The following is a 21,847-nucleotide window of genomic DNA, read 5'->3' as shown; positions in this document are numbered from 1 at the left end:
GAGAAGGAGACACACATTGGAGCACTGGACTGAGCTCCTAAGGTCCAAATGAGGAGCAGAAGGAGGGAGAACATGAGCAAGGAAGTCAGGACCGCGAGGGGTGCATCCACCCACTGAGACAATGGGGCTGATCTAATGGGAGATCACCAAGGCCAGTTGGACTGGAACTGATGGAGCATGTGATCAAACCGGACTCTGAACGTGCGGGCAAGGAGGGCTGACTGAGAAGCCAAGGACAATGGCACTGGGTTTTGATTCTACTGCATGGACTGGCTTTGTGGGAGCCTAGTCTGTTTTGATGCTCACTTTCCTGGACCTAGGGGAAACAGGGAGGACCTTGGACTTCCTATAGGGTAGGGAACCCTGACTGCTCCTTGGACTGGAGAGGGAGGGGGAGGGGGGAATGGGGGAGGGGAAGGAAGTGGGAGGGGGGAAGGAGGTGGAAATTTTCAATAAAAAATTAAGTAAATTTAAAAAGAATGTAAGAGTTAGTTAATGAGAGCCTGAATGAATAGGCCAAACATTTTATAATTAGTGTAGGCTTCTGTGTTTTTCTGGGACTGAATGCCTGCAGGACTGGGAAGGACAGAACCATCTGTCAACAAACACTACTATCTCTCCACTAAAGGTAACTACTATTCCGATATTTATAATAATCTTATTTCTTTGCTTTTTATAAGCCTATCTCTTCTAATCATGTATTCTTAAAGAAAATGTTCATTTTTGCTTGGTTCTTTAAGTATTTGAGGTGCAACTGTGTACATATCCTTATTTTTTTCTTACATTAAGCATTACAATTGAGACATTCATTTATGTTGTAATTTTTGATTATGTACTATCTGTTATTCACAGCACTATTGTACTGTATTCCATTAGATTAACATACTCCAATTATGGGCATATGAGTTAAAACTAAATTTAGGACTTATAAATAGTCCTGTTATGAACCTTCAGGTATATGTCTTTGGTGCACAAATTTATGTATTTCCTTTGGTCACACATCCAGGAATTGAATTGCTGGACAGGCCTATTTTAGATTTTGTAGATACTGCTACACTGCTTTCTAAATCAACTGTTATATTTCCCACTTTTAACAACAATAAAATGTAGGAGTTCCATTTGCTACAAATCTTCATAAATTTTTGACCACATTTTTACATTTTGGGCATTCTGGTTGTTGCACAATAGTGTCTCATTGTAGTTTTATTTAATGTTTCCATGAACAATAAGGTGATGTGTTTTTCCATTCTATAGTTAATATTCTCATTCTCTCTGGCATACTTTTTGATGCACATCATCAATTTCATAATTTTATTCATTTTAATTATTTTAAAAGATTTCTTTTTATTTATGTGCATATATGTCTCTGTGTGTATGTTACATGCATATAAGTGTTCATGGAAGCCAGGAGAGGGTTTCAGAACTCTTGGAACTGGAGTCACAGGCAATTATGATATGTCATTTGGGTTCTGGGATCAGTACTCAGGTCCTCTACAAAAGCAGCAACTGCTCTTAAGTGCTGAGCCACCTCTCCAGCTCCAAGTTCATATTTTTAAAACAGTGAAATGGATTTTATATTAGCTAATCTTTTGTGTATCTCGAGTTAATCATTTTTATTTGCCCACCCTGATATTAATACATCCTGTTTTCTTCTTATATATTTATGGCTTTATCTTTTCATGTAATGGCTTTGTTTCAAGGTAGGATTTCTCCTTATTGACTCTGATAGAAGCATTTTGACGTACTATGATGTAAAAAGTCAGTTCATTCATGTAACTTTTCACTTTTAGTGATATCATTTCATTCTGTAAACTCCTATTTAAATTAACTGCAGGCTTATAGTCATCTAAGAAGGCAAGCCTATTTTCTTCTTAAGGCTATATAATAGTTTATCAGAACCAGCTCAGGGAGATATGGAGATAGTAATTAATTCAGCATGCAGGTGGGGTGTGAAGAACTTAGTCTACCTCCATGAGTCATCACCAAGTATCAACCTGATGGAACAGCTCGTGGTTTTACTACTGTTATGTAGTGTTTTGTAGCCTGATTTTATCCCCAGTCATCCTCACCTTTCCATTTCACTATATTTTTATATTGAATAATATTTAGTACATTTCAAAACTTTGTTTCGTAAAAACATACTATAATAAACAAGATTCTCTTATGGATTAGATCTGAATATGAGGGAAAAGAGGAGTTGAGAATTATTTCAAAGTTTGAAGTCTAAATAAATGAAATGAAGGAATGGCCATTGATAACATGATTAGGAGCTGAACTGATGGTACAGCAGTTCAGAGCATTTGTTGCTCTTGCAGAGGACCAAAATTTAAGTCCTAAACCCATACGGTGGCTCACAACTATCTGTAACCATAGTTCCAAGAGACTGACAACATCTTTTGATCTCTGTAGGCATCAAGCATGCATATGGTGCACATATATACATGCAGGAAAACACTTATACACATAAAATAAAATAATCTAAAATATTTAAAAATTTATAATATTATTGATAATACCAATATAGTGGAGAGGGAGAAACTGACTGTATAAGAAAGAAAAAAGAGGAACTTCTAGAGCAGAGGTTCTCAACCTGTGGATGGTGACCCCATTGGGGGTAACATATCAGATATCCTGCATATCAGATATTTATATTATGGTTTATAACAATTTATAACAGTAGCAAAATTACAGTTCTAAATAACAAAATAATTTTATGGTTGGGGGTCACAATAATATGAGGAACTGCATTAAAGACTCACAGTATAAGGAAGGTTAAGAACCACTGCTCTATAGAAACATTTTTTAAGAGAGGGAAAGGTATGAGATAAAGTCCAAAATTTGTATGGTGGGCTTTATATAGAAGCATAGATGGTCCACTTATTAGCAGTTTTAATGCTTTCTCCAGGGCCTGTATTGTGCATTGGTTGCTCAATTCTGCTACCCTAATGCCCTGAATACCTTGAACTTTTCACTGTACTCCAGTAATACTTGTTTTTTTGTGCCTCAAAAGCACTAAACATGTCCCATTCTTAGAGCCTTTGTATTTTTCTCTCTGACTTTTCTGAGCTCCATCAACTGACCTTATTTTCTTTAGGTCTCAGTCCTCAAAAGGGATTTCTTTGACTATCAGGGTTGAAGTAACCTACCAGTCATTGTTCTGTATTATTTTCTGAAGAGCACCATTGAAATTATCTTAATTCTTTCTCTCTTTTTTTGTGTTTTGATTTTTTTCAAGACAGAGTTTCTCTGTAGTCCTGACTGTCCTGGAACTTGCTTTGTAGACTAGGCTGGCCTCAAACTCATGAGATCTTCCTGCCTCCACCTCCCAAGTGTTGGGATTCAAAAAGAATGCACCACCACTGACAGGCCAATTCTTTCTCTTTTTGTATTTGTGTCTAGATGTATGCACATTTGTGAAGGCCAGGGTCATTCCTCAGGAGCCATACACATTGCTTTTTGAGATGGGTGTCTCTCACTGATTCTGGAGCTCATCAATTAAGGTAAGGTGGCTGGCCAGTGGCCCCCTGAGAGACATCTGCCTGCTAGTTTCTGCATTTCCAGCACTAGGATTACAAGCATGTGTTACAACATTCATTTTTAAGATTTATTTTTATTATTTTGAAAATTGTGTTCTGTGCATATGCGTGTATATACACATGTGTGTATGCATATGGAAATCTATGCATTTGAGGGTGTACATCAATGGAGATCAGAAGAGAGTAACAGATGTCTGGGAGCTGAAGTTACAGATATTAGTCATCTGACACGGGTGCTGGAAACTGAACTTGAGTCCTCTGCTGAACTTAGGTCTTTATGTTTTCACATCATGCACTTTATTGACTAAGCCATCGCCCTAGTCCTCCCTTAATTGTTTTTATACTAGTTGTTCTCTCTTGTTCTAAGGGAAGGTAAGCTCTTGCTATGCTGTACTCAGGTGTCTGTAATAGTATCTGTCATACAGTAGGTGTTGTTATATTTGTTGACTGATTGTTCTTATGCCTTTCCTCTAAATTTGCCTGTTCTTTCTCTTCTCCAGCACAACCTCCTCTGGATCTCTTAAAATCAATTGATTCATTTTTCTTTTGGATTTCCTATATTTTAGAAAACATTCCTATGTACACCGTCAACTTTTTTACCATACACTTCACTTCTACTTTCAGGGATTTCATTAAAAGATTCCTCTTGCAGATCATAGGGTTGATGGACAATGACGTCTTTTTATAAAATCATTTTGACACCTAGAATATCAAAGGTCACAATAGCATAGAAAAAAAACCAATAGATACAAACCTATTTTGTAGAACATGGGGAGATGTACTCATTCCATAATCCCAGAGCCGCTCCACAGCTGCAATAAAATAGTGCCGCGTCTTCTGTTGAAAGCTGCGGGGATCCTGCTTTATATCTTCACCATAAATGTCAAAATCCTCATTTGTTTCAACAGTGATAGAATCATAATCAGTTGCTTCTTGTTCTGACTGAAAAGCACTAAGTTCCCTTTGATGGCGTTTCAAGACTGGTGGGCTTTGAGAGCACAATCTTTGAGTCTGACCTTGCTTTACCCAAGAGGCTTTTCTTTGGGAATAACTTTGTTTCTCATTTGCTACTGCTGAATGATTGTTTTCATGAGGGTTCAGAGACAAAATGGTATCCTCTCTCTTAATGGGTATAATTTCTGGTGACTTCTCTTTGGATTTCCACTTATCTTTTGGTATCTGTGAAGTATGATGGTCCAGCAGTTTAGAGGGAGTCTTTTCAGAGCTCTCTCTTGTTCCTTTCTGAGTTTCCATATGTCTCTTTGCTTCCTGTGTTTTCTGAAGAAAGACCTCTTTCATGAGATCCAGGTGTCCAGGAAATTCATGGCTAGTTTTTTTAGACAAAAGTTCTTTTTCATGAATGGAAATTTGAGGAAGCAATTCAACTTTGTCAGATTCTTCAGGCAAGACTGGTTTCAAGAGAAGAATGTCCCCAAGTTTCTTATATGTGACTGAGTTTGTATTACTTGTCTCTGGGGAGGCAAATTTTCCTTGGTTTATGATCCTCTCCCATGGTAAGATGGTTAAAGAAGAGTTATTTCTCTTGGTTTCTTTTAAGAAATGACTACTTTTTTGAACTCTAGAATTTTTTGTCTTAATGTCATAAGTGTAGGATGATGCTAGAACATGAAAAAATTTGTCTCGAAATGGGATTCTCTTGAGATCTGTTGGTAGAAATGCTGAAGTTTTTACAATGTGTGATCCAGAACTATTTTTCTGAGTGATGCTTTTAATCATTGTAGAATCCAATAAGGGAGACTTAATAATGGACTTTTCCCCTTCCTTGCTGTGATCTATCTGTGTAATAATACTCTTTGTCAAATAGTTCATGGTTTGAGGACATTGAGTTGAGGCACTGAGTCTGAATTGTCCCAAAGCTCGTTTACTACGTTGAGTAAAAATATTCTTCTGGCTTGGATAGTTCTTTATTGCTTCTCTAGTTTTATTTATCAAGCCTTCTGAATTTGTTTCCTCATCCTCTCTTCTTTTAAAGAAATGGGCCATCTGAATCTCTACTGTATTTGTTGAGTTGTTTAATGAGCTGATGTCTTGAAGTATTAGTGCAGGTATCTCTTCATCTAAACTTATATTTTGCCTATTGCCTAGAAAGAAAATATCTTTCAGGAAGTTCTTAGAACCAGTTGCTATGTGTACCTGAGGCAAAATTACTTTTTCTTCAATTGATGCTTCCTTTTCTATCTCTTTCTGAATATCTTTTTCTTGATTGTACCTATCATTTTCTTGTGTATTAGGCAAGGTGCTAAGAAATATACTCATGTTGCTTGAAAAAACCCTATGCTTGAGTCCTGTGTCCTTTGTGAATCCATCTTGTTCTAGTATCACTTTCTTCTTCTCTGACAAGAAATTCTGATTTTTCACAGACTTTTCTAACATTAAATATACTAATCGCTTTAGACTAGGCTCTTGCTCAGAGTTCAAGGAGTTATTTACAATGGTCTGATTCATCCAATTTGCTGATTCAGGCAACAGCATCTTGAAAAATGGCATGATTGTACTTTCTTTATCCTGTGTAATAGGATCTTTATCTTTTTGGTGAAATATTTCTTTATTTTTTGATGAGGCAGTTCTATTTAGCATATGCTTCAGTCTCAAATTTATGGTATTTTTGCCTGAAAGTACTCCATCATGAATCAAAGGTGCTAATCCTTGAATTTCACTATTGATTTTTAATACAGTATCTTGCAAGACTGCAGTACTGTTCTCAATTGATGCTGGGCTGTCAATGTGAACTTTTCCATTAGTGGTTGAACGATTATATGTGTCATTTGTTTTCATCAAAGAGATATTATCTTTGAATAAAGTACTATCTTTGGCTAACAAAGCAATCCCATAAAATCTCTTCTCTTTGAGTAATCTATCATTCTCTATTGATGATATATTATCTCTCAGTGAACTTTCTTGATTATTTATTAAAGTTGCATCTAACAAGTTGGAATCACTATTTCCTTCACTAATGCTCAGAGGTGCATGAGACCTAATAAAGGGATGTGCTTTTTTACCAAATGAAATGGTGCTTAATTTACTAATAAAGTGAACTGGCATACTTGGAGATTCTGAATAATCTGCCTCTTCAGAAATTGCTGTCCAGTTATCTGACAGAATTGTTGTGGTCATTAGATTATTTTGCAAACCAGAAACTTGCAAATCAAGTTTCTTCCACTTTACATCTATAGTTGTCTCCAAACTTTTATTTGAGCTTAACTGGCAGTCTGGCTCAGGAGTAAATACTATTTTCCCACTTTGATAGTGTTCTGACCTAACTTGGGCGTCTTTAGATGAGTCTTCATTGCTGTCTATTGCATCAAGTGAATGATCATCAGGAATAGCTTCATAGATGGCTTTTTGGTTATCTAATAAGGATAAACCATGTGGAGTAGGATGGCTCTGTCCCAAAAGCATCAACAAGTCACTAGAGGAGACACTTTGCACTTTAAACGTCTCTGCTGTCTCTCCAAACTGAGGCTTAATCTTCTCTACATAATTTTCTAGAATTGTGGTGGCTGTGAATTTTTTCCCTCTACTGTTAGGATGATTTGAATTTTGGAAAAAGCTCCTGGGTTCAATGATGTTGTCATTCACCAACTGTGTTGGAATATCTTCATACATTTCTCCATAATAATCACTAATACTCTTGTCACAACTAGAAACTTTCAGCAAAGCTGTCATACCTCTCTTCCGAAAGTCAGAATTATGACATCCCAAGACCCATAAACCTGAAAATAAGAAAAAAATAAAACTCTGGTTATTCATAACCCAGGTTCTAGGTAATTTCTGTATTGGGGGGTTCTCTCTTATTTCTAGACAAATGAAGAATGCTATTCAAGACAATTACATTATAGGTTATTTGGTCAAATCCTCTCCATATATAATAATCCAACAAAGGCGGTAAAGTCATTATTGCATTGCTGCTACTGTGCTATGGATGTTTCTGATCGATCACAAGAAAGGGATATTGAGGGCTATTGAGAGAGTTCAGTGGGTAAAAATGTTTGCTGCCAAGCCTGATGACTTGAGTGCAATTCTTAGAATCCACATAGTAGAAGGAGAGAATTGAGTCCTGCAGTTGGCCTCTTACCTTTACACCTGTGATATGACATATGTGCCTACACACATATGCACACATTAAAGTAACAAATATAATAAAAAGCATTTGCAGTGTGCAATGATGTAACATTTAACTAATTCTAATGCAGGTATTCTCAAGAAATGATTATAGAATTTTTCCCAACAAAATAGTAGATTGCTGATCAGTTATAGAAACCAGGAACAAGGTTTTGATTCTGAGGTGGAGAAAAGTCCCAAGCTGATAATTCAGCCCCAGGTTTAGAAAGAATGATTCCAGAGTTGAGGGCATTCAGACTATAATACATTTTGCTTTCATTCTCTATGGTGTGTGCTCACTTGTGCATGCATATGCCATAGTGCATGTTTGTAGGTCAGAGGTCAACTTTTGGTGTCAATACATGTGTTGCCCCCAACCTTAAGATAGGATCTGTCTGTTTTCTTTTGCATATGCCAGGCTAGATGGCCTGTATGCTCCTGAGGATTCTCCTGTCTTAGATTCTTACCTTGCTGTAGGAACACTGGGATTATGGATATATGTCATCATGCCTTGCTTTTTCCATGGGTTCTGTCTGATGATCTGTGTGACAACTATTTTACTCACTGATTATTTCCCTGATACAAAGTATCTATTATGTAAGATACTGGATTGAGATGTAAGAATTAGTTAAAATGTTCTTTTTCATTTATTTTATTTTTTTTTTCCTTTTATTTATTTTTTATTCTTTTTTAATTAAAATTTCCACCTGCTCCCCGTTTCCCATTTCCCTCCCCTCCTCCCAAATATTTCCCCCTCCCCCCACTCCCCTCCCCCATCCCCACTCCTCTTCTCCTCCCCCCACACCATTCCCCCTCCCTCTCGATACTGAAGAGCAGTCCAAATTCTCTGCCCTGCGGGAAGACGAAGGTCTTCTATCTACGTCCAGGAAGGTGAGCTTCTAAACAGGCTAAGCTCCCACAAAGCCAGTTCATGTATTAGGATTGAAACCTAGTGCCATTGTCCTTGGCTTCTCATCAGTCTTCATTGACCGCCATGCTCAGAAAGTCCGGAATCAACCCATGCTTATTCAGTCCCAGACCAGCTGGTTTAGTTATAGTTGTAATGCAAGAAGATTGCTGTATTACAAAAGTCAGGCAATGAAGTTTAACTAAAGACAAAAGTCTCTTCCTCTTCTTCTACTACTCTCTCATTTTGAGACCAGGCCTGTGTAAGCCCTGACTGACCTAAAACTCACTATTTGAATCAGGATGGCCTCAAACGCAGAAATCTGCCCCTACTTAGTTTCCAGAATGCTTGATTAAAGGAAGGCATTAACACACCCCACCCTTAACCAAAGTATCTCTAGATTAGTATTCTAAATCCAAGTAAAAAAAATTGCATGTCTATAATCTCAGAGGGTTGGGATGCAGAAACAAGCAGATCCCTATAGTTCATTGGCTATCCCACCTAGTCAATCAATGAACTCCAAGTTCAATGAGAGACTCTGTCTCAAAAAGCAAGGTAAAATTAAGAAGGAAAACCTTATCAGATCTGGAAGACTTATTATTTAAGTAAGTGTATTCATCTAAGAATGGTTTTATAACTATGGCCCGAAAAGAACATTGTAAGCCAGATGCAAAATGAATATTATATGAAATTAAAATAAAGGTCTGTGAGGTCCCTAGCCAGCAAGGGGCCCTGATCCTGTACCAGAAGAGCCATCCGGAGAAGTGAGTGTGTGCCCGACTGGCCAGCCGGACACTCGCCCTGGAAAGGGAGCACAGGCACCCTCCAATTCCCTAAACTTTTTGGCCATTCAGTGGGGCCTTCTCTCCCAGGCTACTGCCTTCTCTTCTTATCCCATCCCAGCTTCTCCCAAGGCACCCCTTCCCATCTGCGGGGTCATAGGATCCCCCAACTCAGCCTGCTTAAGGGATGAGGGTCTGGGGACAAAGTGGTGAGTGCAACTGCTGCAGGAGTTTAACTTTGTTCCACTGAGCCTGCACCCAGCAAGCCTGCACTCTTGTCTGTGAGGTCCCTGGCCAGCAAGTGGCCCTGAGCCTGTACCAGAAGATCCATCCGGAGGGCCTACTTCAGGGTGGAGATGATCTGAGAGACAACTCCAGTGCTTAGGGGACCTAAGAGAGGGCAGCCCAAGAAAACCCCCCAAGTACACAGGTAGCCACAGCAAAGATCAGACCAAGCCGCCAAGACTTTCCTAACAGCATTTGAAGGAAGAGATGGGCAGGCACCAATGCAAGAATTCCTCCAACAATCTGAAAAACAACACGATAACACCAGAATCCAGCAAATATAAAACAGGAAGACTTGAACACCCTAAACCTGAAGAAGTAGAAGAAATAGATATTAGATATAACATTATGAAAATGTTAGAGACCATTAAACAGGATATGAAAAACTCCTTTAAAGAAATAGATGAGAAGACTAACAAAAAGTTAGAAGAAATGAATAAATCCTTCAAAGATACCCGGAAAAGCAAGAAAAAGCAATCAAACAGGTAAGGGAAACAGTTCAAGACCTGAAAACTGAAATGGAGGCAATGAAGAAAACACAAACCGAGGGAAGGCTGGAGATGGAAAATCTGGGTAAATGAACAGAAACTACAGAGACAAGTAAAACAAACAGAATACAAGAGATAGAAGAAAGAATCTCAGATGCTGAAGATACTATAGAGGAAATAAACACAGTGATCAAAGAAAACAGCAAATCCAACAAATTCTTGTCACAAAACATCCAGGAAATCTGGGATACCATGAAAAGACCAAACCTAAGAATAATAGGAATAGAAGAAGAAGAATTACAGCTCAAAAATCCAGAAAACATATTCAACAAAATTATAGAAGAAAACTTTCCCAACCTAAAGAAGGATATTTCTATGAAGGTACAAGAAGCATACAGAACACCAAATAGACTGGATCAAAAAAAAGCCTCCCCTCATCAAATAATAATCAAAACACAAAACATACAGAATAAAGAACAAATATTAAGAGCTGCAAAGGAAAAAGGTCAAGTAACATATAAAGGGAAACCTATCAGAATTACACCTGACTTCTCAATGGAAACCATGAAAGCCAGAAGGTCTTGGATAGATGTGCTGCAGAAACTGAGAGACCGTGGATGCAAGCACAGACTATTATACCCAGCCAAGCTTTCTTTCACCATCAATGGAGAAAACAAGATATTCCAGGATAAAAACAAATTTAAACAATATGTAGCCACAAACCCAGCCTTATAGAAAGAACTAGAAGGAAAATCACAACCCAGGGAACCCAACAACACCCATAATAACACAGGCATCTGACAACTCTCCACCAGCACAACTCAAAGAAGGGAAACACACAAACTCTGCCACCAAAAAAAAAAAAAAAAAAAAAAAAACCAAAAAACTGGAGTTAACAACCACTGGTCATTAATATCACTTAATATCAATGGACTCAATTCACCTATAAAAAGGCACAGATTAAGAGAATGGATGCGAAAACAGGACCAACATTCTGCTGTTTACAAGAAATACACCTTAACCACAAAGACAGACATTTACTCAGAGTAAAGGGTTGGGAAAAGGTTTTTCATTCAAACGGACCTAAGAAACAAGGGGGTGTGGCCATACTAATTTCTAACAAAATTGACTTCAAACTAAAATCAATCAGAACAGATGGAGATGGACATTTTATACTCATAACAGGAATAATTCATTAGGATGAAGTCTCAAACCTGAATATTTATGCCTCTAATATAAAAGCACCCACTTATGTAAAAGAAACACTTCTAGAACACAAGGCAGTCATCAAACCCCACACACTAATAGTAGGAGACTTCAGCACATCTCTCTCAAGAATGAAAGGTCAATCAGACAGAAACCTAACAGAGAAATAAGAGAATTAATGGAGGTAATGAATCAAATGTACTTAACAGACATCTTGAGAACATTCTGTTGGGGTAGGTTCTTCCGCTCCTCCAGCCAATAGCCGCTGAGATACCAGCTCACTGGGGCGTGGTCTCTCTCCCTTTAAAAAAGTGGCCACTTCCCTCCTCGCTCTCTCTTACTTCCTGCTCCGCTTCCGGCGACTAGACTCCCTTCCTGATTGTGCAGAAGGCTGTTGTCTGTGACGGTGATCTGTAAGTTTTTTCCCTTTTAAATAAATAACCATTTTATTAATCATAATTCCAAACTGGTGTTTGTGATTTACGCCTTTGCCTTCAACATTCCACCCAAATAGGAAAGAATATACCTTCTTCTCTACAGCTCATGGAACCTTCTCGAAAATTGACCACATATTCGGTAACAAAGCAAACTTCCACAGATACAAAAAAATATTAGTAACCACCTGTGTCTTATCGGATCACTATGCATTAAAGCTAGAATTCAACAATAATGCTACCCCCAGAAAGCCTACAAAGTCATGGAAACTGAACTGTCAACTACTGAATCACTCCTGGGTCAAGGAAAAAATAAAGAAAGAAATTAAAGTCTTCCTTGAATTTAATGAAAATAAAGACACAACATACTCAAACCTATGGGACACTATGAAAGCAGAGCTAAGAGGAAAATTCATAGCACTAAGTGCCCATTTAAAGAAAACAGAGAAAGCACACATTGGAGACTTAACAGCATACCTGAAAGCTCTAGAAAAAAAAAGAAGCAGACTCACCCAGGAGGAGTAGAAAACTGGAAATAATCAAACTGAGGGCTGAAATCAATAAAATAGAAACACAGAAAACAATCCAAAGAACACCTTAGAAAAATTATCCATTATGATCAAGTTGGCTTCATCCCAGAAATGCAGGGCTGATTCAACATACGCAAATCTATCAATGTAATCCATCATATAAATAAACTGAAAGAAAAAAAACCATATGATCATTTCAATAGATGCTGAAAAAGCATTTGACAAAATTCAACACCCCTTTATGATAAAGGTCTTGGAGAGATTAGAGATACAAGGTTCATACCTAAATATAATAAAAAGCTATTTACAGCAAGCCAACAGCTAACATCAAATTAAATGGAGAGAAACTCAAAACCATTCCACTAAAATCAGGAACAAGACAAGGCTGTCCACTGTCTCCATATCTCTTCATTATAGTGCTTGAAGTTCTTGCAATAGCAATAACACAACAGAAGGAGATCAAGGGGATTTGAATTGGCAAGGAAGAAGTTAAACTTTCACTATTTGCAGATGATATGATAGTGTACATAAGTGACTCCAAAAATTCTACCAAAGAACTCCTACAGCTGATAAACACCTTTAGTAATGTGGCAGGATACAAGATCAACTCCAAAAAATCAGTTGCCCTCCTATACACCAAGAATAAGGATGAAGAGAGGGAAATCAGAGAAGCATCACCTTTCATGATAGCCACAAATAGCATAAATTATCTTGGGGTGACTCTAACAAAGGAAGTGAAAGAACTTTTTGACAAGAACTTTAAGTCTTTGAAGAAAGAAATTGAAGAGGATACCACAAACTGGAAGGATCTCCCTTGCTCTTGGATTGGGAGGATCAACATAGTAAAAATGGCAATTCTACCAAAAGCAACCTATAGATTCAATGCAATCCCCATCAAAATCCCCCCAAATTCTTCACAGACTTTGAGAGAACAATAATAAACTTTATACGGAAAAACAAAAAACCAGGATAGCCAAAACAATCTTATACAATAAAGGAACTTCTGGAGGCATTACCATCTCTGACTTCAAACTCTATTACAGAGTTACAGTATTGAAAACAGCTTGGTATTGGCATAAAAACAGAGAAGTCGACCTATAGAATCGAATAGAAGACCCGGATATTAACCCACAAACCTATGAACACCTGATTTTCGACAAAGGAGCTAAAAGTATACAATGGAAGAAAGAAAGCATCTTCAACAAATGGTGCTGGCATAACTGGATGTCAACATGAATGAAAATAGATCCATATCTATCACCATGCACAAAACTCAAGTCCAAATGGATTAAAGACCTCAATAACAATCTGAACACACTGAACCTGATAGAAGAGAAAGTGGGAAGTACTCTACAATACATGGGCACAGGAGATCACTTCCTACATATAACCCCAGCAGAACAGACATTAAGGGCAACATAGAATAAATGGGACCTCCTATAACTGAGAAGCTTCTGTAAAGCAAAGGACACTGTAACTAAGATAAAAAGGCAGCCTACTGACTGGGAGAAGATCTTCACCAACCCCGCAACAGACAAAGGTCTGATCTCCAAAATATCTAAAGAACTCAAGAAACTAGACTTTAAAATGCTAATTAACCCAGTTAAAAAATGGGGCACTGAACTGAACAGAAAATTCTCAACAGAAGAAGTTCAAACTGTCAAAAGACACTTAAGGTCATGATCAACCTCCTTAGCGATCAGGAAAATGCAAATCAAAACAACTTTGAGATACCATCTTACACCTGTCAGAATGGCTAAAATCAAAAACACTAATGATAGCCTTTGCTGGAGAGGATGTGGAGTAAGGGGTACACTCATCCATTGCTAGTGGGAATGCAAACTTGTGCAACCACTTTGGAAATCAGTGTGGCAGTTTCTCAGGAAATTCGGGATCAACCTACCCCAGGATCCAGCAATACCACTCTTGGGAATATACCCAAGAAATGCCCTATCATGCTACAAAAGCGTTTGTTCAACTATGTTCATAGCAGCATTATTTGTAATAGCTAGAACCTGGAAACTACCTATATGCCCTTCAATGGAAGAATGGATAAAGAAAGTGTGGAATATATACACATTAGAGTACTACTCAGCGGTAAAAAACAATGACATCTTGAACTTTGCATGCAAATGGATGGAAATAGAAAACACTATTCTGAGTGAGGTAACCCAGACCCAAAAAGATGAATTTGGTATGTACTCACTCATAAGTGGATTCTAGACATAAATAAAGGTCAGTGAGCTTATAAGTCGTGATCCTAGAGAAGCTAAATAAGAAGGTGAACCCAAAGAAAAAGATATAGTTATCCTCCTGGATATTGGAAGTAGACTAGATTGCCAGGCAAAAATTGGGATCTTGGGGGTGGGGGTGTGGGTGGGGGTAAGGGGAGATGGGGAGATGGGGAGAGAAAAGTGAGGAGGGGAGGATGGGTAGACCCTGGGGGAATAGGATGGTTGGGATGGAGGAAAGGTGGATATGGGAGCAGGGAAGACGATATCTTAATTAAGGGAGCCATTTTAGGGTTGGCAAGAGACTTGACTCTAGAGGGAATCCCAGGTGTCCAAGGAGATGTCCCCAGCTAGTTTCTTGGGCAGCTGAGGAGAGGGAGCCTGAAATGGCCCTTTCCTATAGCCACACTGATGAATATCTTACATATCACCATAGAACCTTCATCAGACGATGGACAGAGACCCACATTGGAGCACCGGACTGAGCTCCCAAGGCCCAAATGAGGAGCAGAAGGAGGGAGAACATGAGCAAAGAAGTCAGGACTGCAAGGGGTGCACCCACCCACTGAGACGGTGGGGCTGATCTAATGGGAGCTCACCAAGGCCAGCTCGACTGGAACTGAAAAAGCATGGGAACAAACCGGACTCTCTGAATGTGGCGGACAATGAGGGCTGACTAAGAAGCCAAGGACATACCCAAAATGGATCAGCTATGTCACAGCATGTAGGTTTGTATTGTTGGAAAATAAAAGTGTAAAATATAAATGGAAAAAAAAAAAAAAAAAAGAAGCCAAGGACAATGGCACTGGGTTTTGATCCTACTGCATGTACTGGCTTTGAGGAAGCCTAGTCTGTTTAGATGCACACCTTCCTGAACCTGGATGGAGGGGGGAGGACCTTGGACTTCCCACAGGGCAGGGAACCCTGACTGCTCTTTGGACTGGAGAGGGAGGGGAGGGGAGGGGGAGGAGGGGGAGGGAAATGGGAGGTGGGGAGAAGGTGGAAATTTTTAATAATAATAAAAATAATATCCTTAATAAATATTTTAAAAAATAAATGAAACATACATTTGAAAGTATTATACATAAGGATTATATACAAAGGTACAAATGGCAGAATTATTTATAAACATACTAGTAAAATGTAGAAGAAATATTTATGTTCATGATGTATTTATATCTTTATCATTTATATCTCAACCAAATTCTACACTCTTTGTTCCTCATTAAAATACTTTCCTATTACCAAAGCCACATATCAAATTCACTTGAAATATTTACTGTCTGTCCAAATACAAGGTACAAGGCAAACAAACAATGAAACACTCACAGTGGTTACTGAAATGATAATATAAATAGCTGACCTGGGTTTTCCATCGACATAAAGACAGTTTCTCCTGAGAATGGGAACAGGGTAAGTGTATCTTCATAGACCGTTTTGTGTTTGAAGGTATATCCAGAGAAGAAGATAGATAAGAAGTCTGTCTGTGCTCCAACACTGAGAATGTACCAATAGGCCACCTCATGCAGACAAACTTTCAACTGCAAGCTACCAAAAACATAGCCATTGATGCCTACAAAAGCAATGTACAACAAGGGATTCAGTTGTATCATGAATTTATTATTTTGGATTATAATTGTTAGGATACAATTAGAAAATTATCATATATTATGCTTATCAGCTTACCACAGAGAACAGTTATAAATCAAGTAGACTATTAATATTTAATCACCCAACTCCAATCCTAAAGTAAGGAGACATATAAAGAGATTTTGGATATACACTTTGGGAAGTTTGATGAGGGACAAGGTATTTGTAAAATCTCGAAGCATTTTTCCTACAAATTATTAGTTGCAATGGAAAAAAGAGTAACTTACATAGATAAACCAAAAACAAATGATCAGTGTTAGCATTGTATAATGCTTCAGATCCAAAGAAACAAAAGACTAAATACTTGTTCTAAACCTCTGTACCACATGGAGAAAATGCAGTGGCAGACACAACTAGAATATAGACACCACTATATATTCTATCACTGTGAAGTGTTCAGAATTTCATGATATTGCTTATCTAAGACAACAAACATCTTTATTCAAATGAAATACATGATGAGTTATTAAAAACAATTGGGCATGATGTCTCTAATCTATTCTCAAGTGGAAAATAATTACTATGAGTAAAAAGCCAAGTCTAGAGAATTGTTCTCAGACCTCCACAAATGTACTGTGCAATCATCATGCCAGCACACATTCATTCTCCCTGTCTCTATTCTTTCTCTGTTTCTTTTCTCTCATACACACATACACACAAAATAAAATTTAAATGTATCACTTTTAAAGATTTTTATTTTTAAGTATGTTTGTGTGGGGTGTGTGTGTGTGTGCAGTGTGTACATGAGTGCAGCTGCCTGAAGAGGATGTCAGATCCCCTGGAGCTAGAATTACAGGCAGTTGTGAGCTGCCCAAACAGGATGCTGGAACTAAACTCTCAGGTTCTCTGAAAGCAGAACATCAACTTAACTGCTGAGCAATTGTTCTTGTTAGCTTTAATTGTCAATCTGACAAAGTCTATAGTCATCCAAGAAGAGAATCCTCAACTGAGGAATTGCCTAGATCAGGTTGGTTTGTGAGCATGATGGCTATTCTTGGTTGTCAACTTGATTACACTAAAACCCAAGTGGCTGGGTTCACCTGTGAAAATATTTTCTTAAATTATTTGAAGTGGGAAGACCCACTTTTAGGTCAGATCTTCTGAGATGGGAAGATAAACCTTTAATCTGTAGCTTTTGAAATGTGAAGATTTACGTTTAACCTGGGTCACACCTTCTGCTGTCAGCCTATATAAAGGAAATGAAAAAAGGAAGCCCTCTTTCTTTGCCTCTTTGGCAAGTCCATTTCTTCACTGCTATTAGAGCCTACCTTTTTGGGATTCTGGTGTATACTGAAGGCTCCAGTGGCATTTCAATCATCTTTTAATAAATAAAGCTTGCCTGAAGATCAGAGAGTAAAACAGCCCCACTGGTCAGCCTTACAAACCAGGCAGTGGTAACACACACCTTTAATCCTGGTAGCCACACTACTTGCCATAGAAACTGGTCAGTACATGCCTTTAATCCCAGGTGTGTATGCCTTTAATCACATAACTAGAGAGGATTATAAAATGGGAGAGAAAGCTCTCAGTCTCAATCTCATTCTGAGATTATTTGCTTTTTGGATCTTCAGGTTGAACCCCAATAACAGTCTCTGAGTTTTTATTAATCCTGCTATAAAAGATAAGATGAGACTTCTAACCTTATGGACTGAACATCTACCAGATTCTTTGACCTTCCCTTGATAGACAGTCATTGTTGGACTAGCTGGAGCACAGCCTGTAAGCCATTCTAATAAATCCCCTTTCTATTTATAGGTTCACTCAATAAATTCTGTTCTCTTAGAGAACCCTGGCTAATATGGTGGATACATCTGGGAGGAATTGTTTTGATTATTAATTTATGTAGGACAGTCATTCCACTGTAGACAGTGTGATTCCTCAAGCAGGTCATCATAGGAGATATAAAAAGCTAGCTATGTATGAGTCAGAGAGGGAGTCCAATAGGGAACCAATGTTCCTCTATTGTAGTGGCACTCTATTTGTATTTTAAAAAATAAAGCTTGCCTGAAGATCAGAGAGTAAAAGAGCCCCACTGATCAGCCTTACAGAGCAGGCAGTGGTGATATACACCTTTAATCCCAGTAGACACACTAGTTTGTCATAGAAACTAGGCAGTGCATGCCTTTAATCCCATTAATCACATCTTTAATCACAGCCCTAGAGAGGATTATAAAATGAGAGGAGACAGCTCTCAGTCTCATTCTGAGCTTCCTGGAGGCAGGATCATCATTTCAGACTGAGTCGAGTTAAGAGCCAGTATCTGGCTGTTCTGCTTTTCAAATCTTCAGGTTGAACACCAATTTCTCTCCCTGAGTTTTTAATCATGCTTCACTCCATGATTTCAGTCTCCAGGTTCCTGCCTTTACTTCCATCAGTGGTGGACTATGGTCTGGAAGTGTAAGCCAAATAAACCCTTTCCTCTCCAAATTTCTTTTGGTCAGATTGTTTTATCGTAGACACAATATAAAACTAGAATATCCATCTTTCCATCTCCCTTAAATGCATTATTAATGTAAGCAAATATATCAAATTAAATACAGAGTTTAGAAACTGACATAAATATAAGTAGAAATTAAATACATATGAAAAGGGCAGTATCTCAGAAAATAAGTAAAATAATGAGCTAGTTGGTAAATGATTATGAAAAATACAACTGTCCACTGCATTTTATTATTTTCTTAGTGTAATATAAACTAGATATCTATGATTTTATTTTTCTATCCATCGCTTCTCCATTTCCTACTCCAGCTTGTTTCAAACACTAGAGTAAGAAGTACCTGTCTGGGCAGTGAAAGTATATTATTTTAATAGAGACAATGTTTAAAGCAAGAGAGAGATGGCTTCACAGAATCTAAAAAAATTGAAATTTGGAGAAATATTTGGAAAAATACATTTCACATCACTAGCAAAAGTAGCTTTCATATGGATTAATAGAGGTCCTTGTGAACTATGTACAACTGGTGGTGGGGGAATGTTACTACTACATTAGCCTGCTGAAGATGTCATAACAATATACAGAGTAGGAGTCTGAAACCACACAATTATATTTCTTCACAGCTCCCAAATATATATAATGTGGGAGTGACTTCTTTATCTATCTGTTGCTTTCATTGGTTAATTAATAAAGAAAACTGCTTGGCCTGATAGGGCAGAATTTAGATAGGCGGAGTAAACAGAACAGAATGCTGGGAGAAAGAAGCCGAGTCAGGCAGTCGCCATGATTCTCTCACTCCAGACAGACACAGGTTAAGATCTTTCCTGGTAAGCCAGCTCGTGGTGCTACACAGAATATTAGAAATGGGTTAGATCAATATGTAAGAGCTAGCCAATAAGAGGTTAAAACTAATGGGGAAAGCAGTGTTTAAAAGAATCCAGTTTCCATGTAATTATTTTGGGGCATAAAGCTAGCCGTGTGGGCGGCCAGATGCCAGGAACTTAGCTCACCGCTCCTATTACAACAGAGTGGTGCTCCAACATGATGGACTAAATCCACGTAAAACCTGAGAGGGCTTAAAAAGGAGAGAGAGAGAGAATTTAAGACAGCTTTTTGCTGTTTGTGGGTTGTGTGCTGCTAAGAAATTGTCCTGACTCAGCAGCAGGAAAAAAACTGGCTGTTTTAAAATGCTGGCTTTCTGGGTTGTGCCGCCATTGCGATCTCTGTCTGGCTCCTGTGGGAGACAAAGTCTTTGAATGGAGCATTTGGAGTAAAGTGCTACGATTTGTTTGATGGCAACTAGACTCTCTGTGTGCCTAAAAGGAAGTCATTGTGTGCTGCGACTCAGAGGCACAAGCAGCTCCACCATGCTAGTGGTGCAATGTGCAAGGATCAGAGGCACGAGTGGCTCCGCCGTGTTGGACTGGGCAGGGCAAGCAGGCAGTACCTGTTTTTGACCTAGGAATGTCACAGCTTAGATTCTTAAGTGCTTAATGATTTAAAAGTGCAAAACAAAGTGCTCCTAGATAGTAAAAAAATTACAGATTCACAATAGAACAGATTTCAGACATAGAAGACCTATAAATGGATCACAGTGTTGGATGAATGTACGTAGGCTTGAGAGAGAGAAGAAAAAAATAGAGAGAGAATAAAGTTAATGGTTTAAAAACAGGGTAAAGTCTTTAAAGAGACAGAGTACAGATAGTTATAGATTAAGAGAAATAAAAATAAGCCATGTAAAAATGGAAAATTCACAGTCTGGATTCTTTGTATTACTGTGTTTTCTTTAAAATTTTTGACTGTGAAGGAGCTAAGTACAGAGAGACATTTCATTGTGTGGTCTGCCAAACTACATGTATGTTTTAAAGGTTTCATGACTTCAGAATTTGGGTCTAAGGATATGATGCTTTGGAGAGGGTCTTTTGTTTTCACAAAGGATGTGACACTGTGGATTGCTTCTATCCCAATATGGTATGAGAAACCACTGTCAGGAGCCATTTTCTAGGGATGATGGTGGGGACCATTGTCCTGGGGATGTTTGCAGAGAGCCCCACACCCCAACTGTATTGAGAACTGTTTGTTGGCAGAGACCACCCCACACGCAACTATCTTGAGAGTTATCTGTTAGCAGAACCTGCCCCGCATTCCAACTATCTAGAGAACTGTTTGTGGTTGGAATCACAAAAGGAACGATTCCGCTTGCATAGAGAACACTAGGTGTGTCGACTCGTGACCTCCTGATTGACTCGTGACCAAGCGTCGACTCGTGACCATTACTGCAAGACCCCTTCCTGCCCTTGCCATGCCCCTGCCCCCATCCCAAGCCAAATTCCTCATCCAAGGGCTATATAAGCTGCTGCCATTACGCAAATAAACGGAGGCTTTGACAACAGGTCTTGCTTGGCCTCCTTCCTCTCTCCCGCCCATGTCTTTTCAGATAGCACCTCTTCGGGACCCTGGAATAACTGACCTGCCAGGCGGGTTACAACCCTAGAATAAATGACCCGCTGGGCAGTTTACAGACCACGCACTCCTGAAAGGTTGCTGTGAACACCTTCAGAAAATTACTTCATTCAACTGCCGACTGAGATGAACCTAGCACACAGGTTATAGCATGAAAGACCTAAATAACAGTGCCCCCATTCAGCAGGAAGCAGTTTGGAGAGAAAAAACTGTGCCCATGTTCCCAAATATTGTTTATAAATGTTCTTTTACATTTAAAGGGGGATATGATATAGATATGAATAATTTGCATTGATATGGATTTTAAAGTCAATTTTGTTATATGTATATGTATTTCTGCTCTTGATTAAGGTATTGTGATTGTGTAGTTCATTTAAAAATGTAATCAACAGTAATAGTAAAGCTTGTAGTCATGTTAGATTTTCTAGATATATAGAGATATATTTCAGTTAGATAGGCATTCTTCATATCTTTCAAAGACTGCAGAATATGACATTTAAAATATTTTAATAACTTAGCACTTTTCATGACAATGAGACACGTCTGCTCTTGGCAGCACCAATCTACTTCAAGAGGAAGATGGGCATTGAAGAGGTTTGATAGTCATTTGGGCAAGAAACTGCTCTTGCCTGGACTGTTGCATAAACTGGACACAGAGAACCCACAGAGAGAGGACTGCTGAACTTGCCTAAATGTGAGATGGTCTTTCGGGGTTCCTGACTCATGAAAGGGTCTGTGAGACATTCTGCAGGACACAGCAGAAAGTGACTGAACTGTCT

General features: G+C 38.5%; 1 protein-coding gene across 2 annotated transcripts in view; it reads right to left on the bottom strand.

Moving 5' to 3' along the window:
* F8 (coagulation factor VIII) overlaps window positions 1–21,847 on the bottom strand; it is a 132,725-nt gene that overhangs the window by 61,021 nt on the left and 49,857 nt on the right. For both annotated transcript variants that reach the window (XM_057759896.1, XM_057759897.1), the window contains exons 13-14: window positions 15,885–16,094; window positions 4,291–7,270 (exon numbers count right to left, since the gene is read on the bottom strand). In XM_057759896.1, coding sequence (XP_057615879.1) covers window positions 4,291–7,270; window positions 15,885–16,094 — 3,190 coding nt within the window. The remainder of the gene's footprint in view (window positions 1–4,290; window positions 7,271–15,884; window positions 16,095–21,847) is intronic.

Source organism: Chionomys nivalis, chromosome X (assembly GCF_950005125.1).
Source record: "Chionomys nivalis chromosome X, mChiNiv1.1, whole genome shotgun sequence".
Lineage (NCBI taxonomy): Eukaryota > Metazoa > Chordata > Mammalia > Rodentia > Cricetidae > Chionomys > Chionomys nivalis.
Note: the sequence above shows the minus strand (reverse complement) of the source record. Positions and strands in the feature narration are given on the sequence as shown.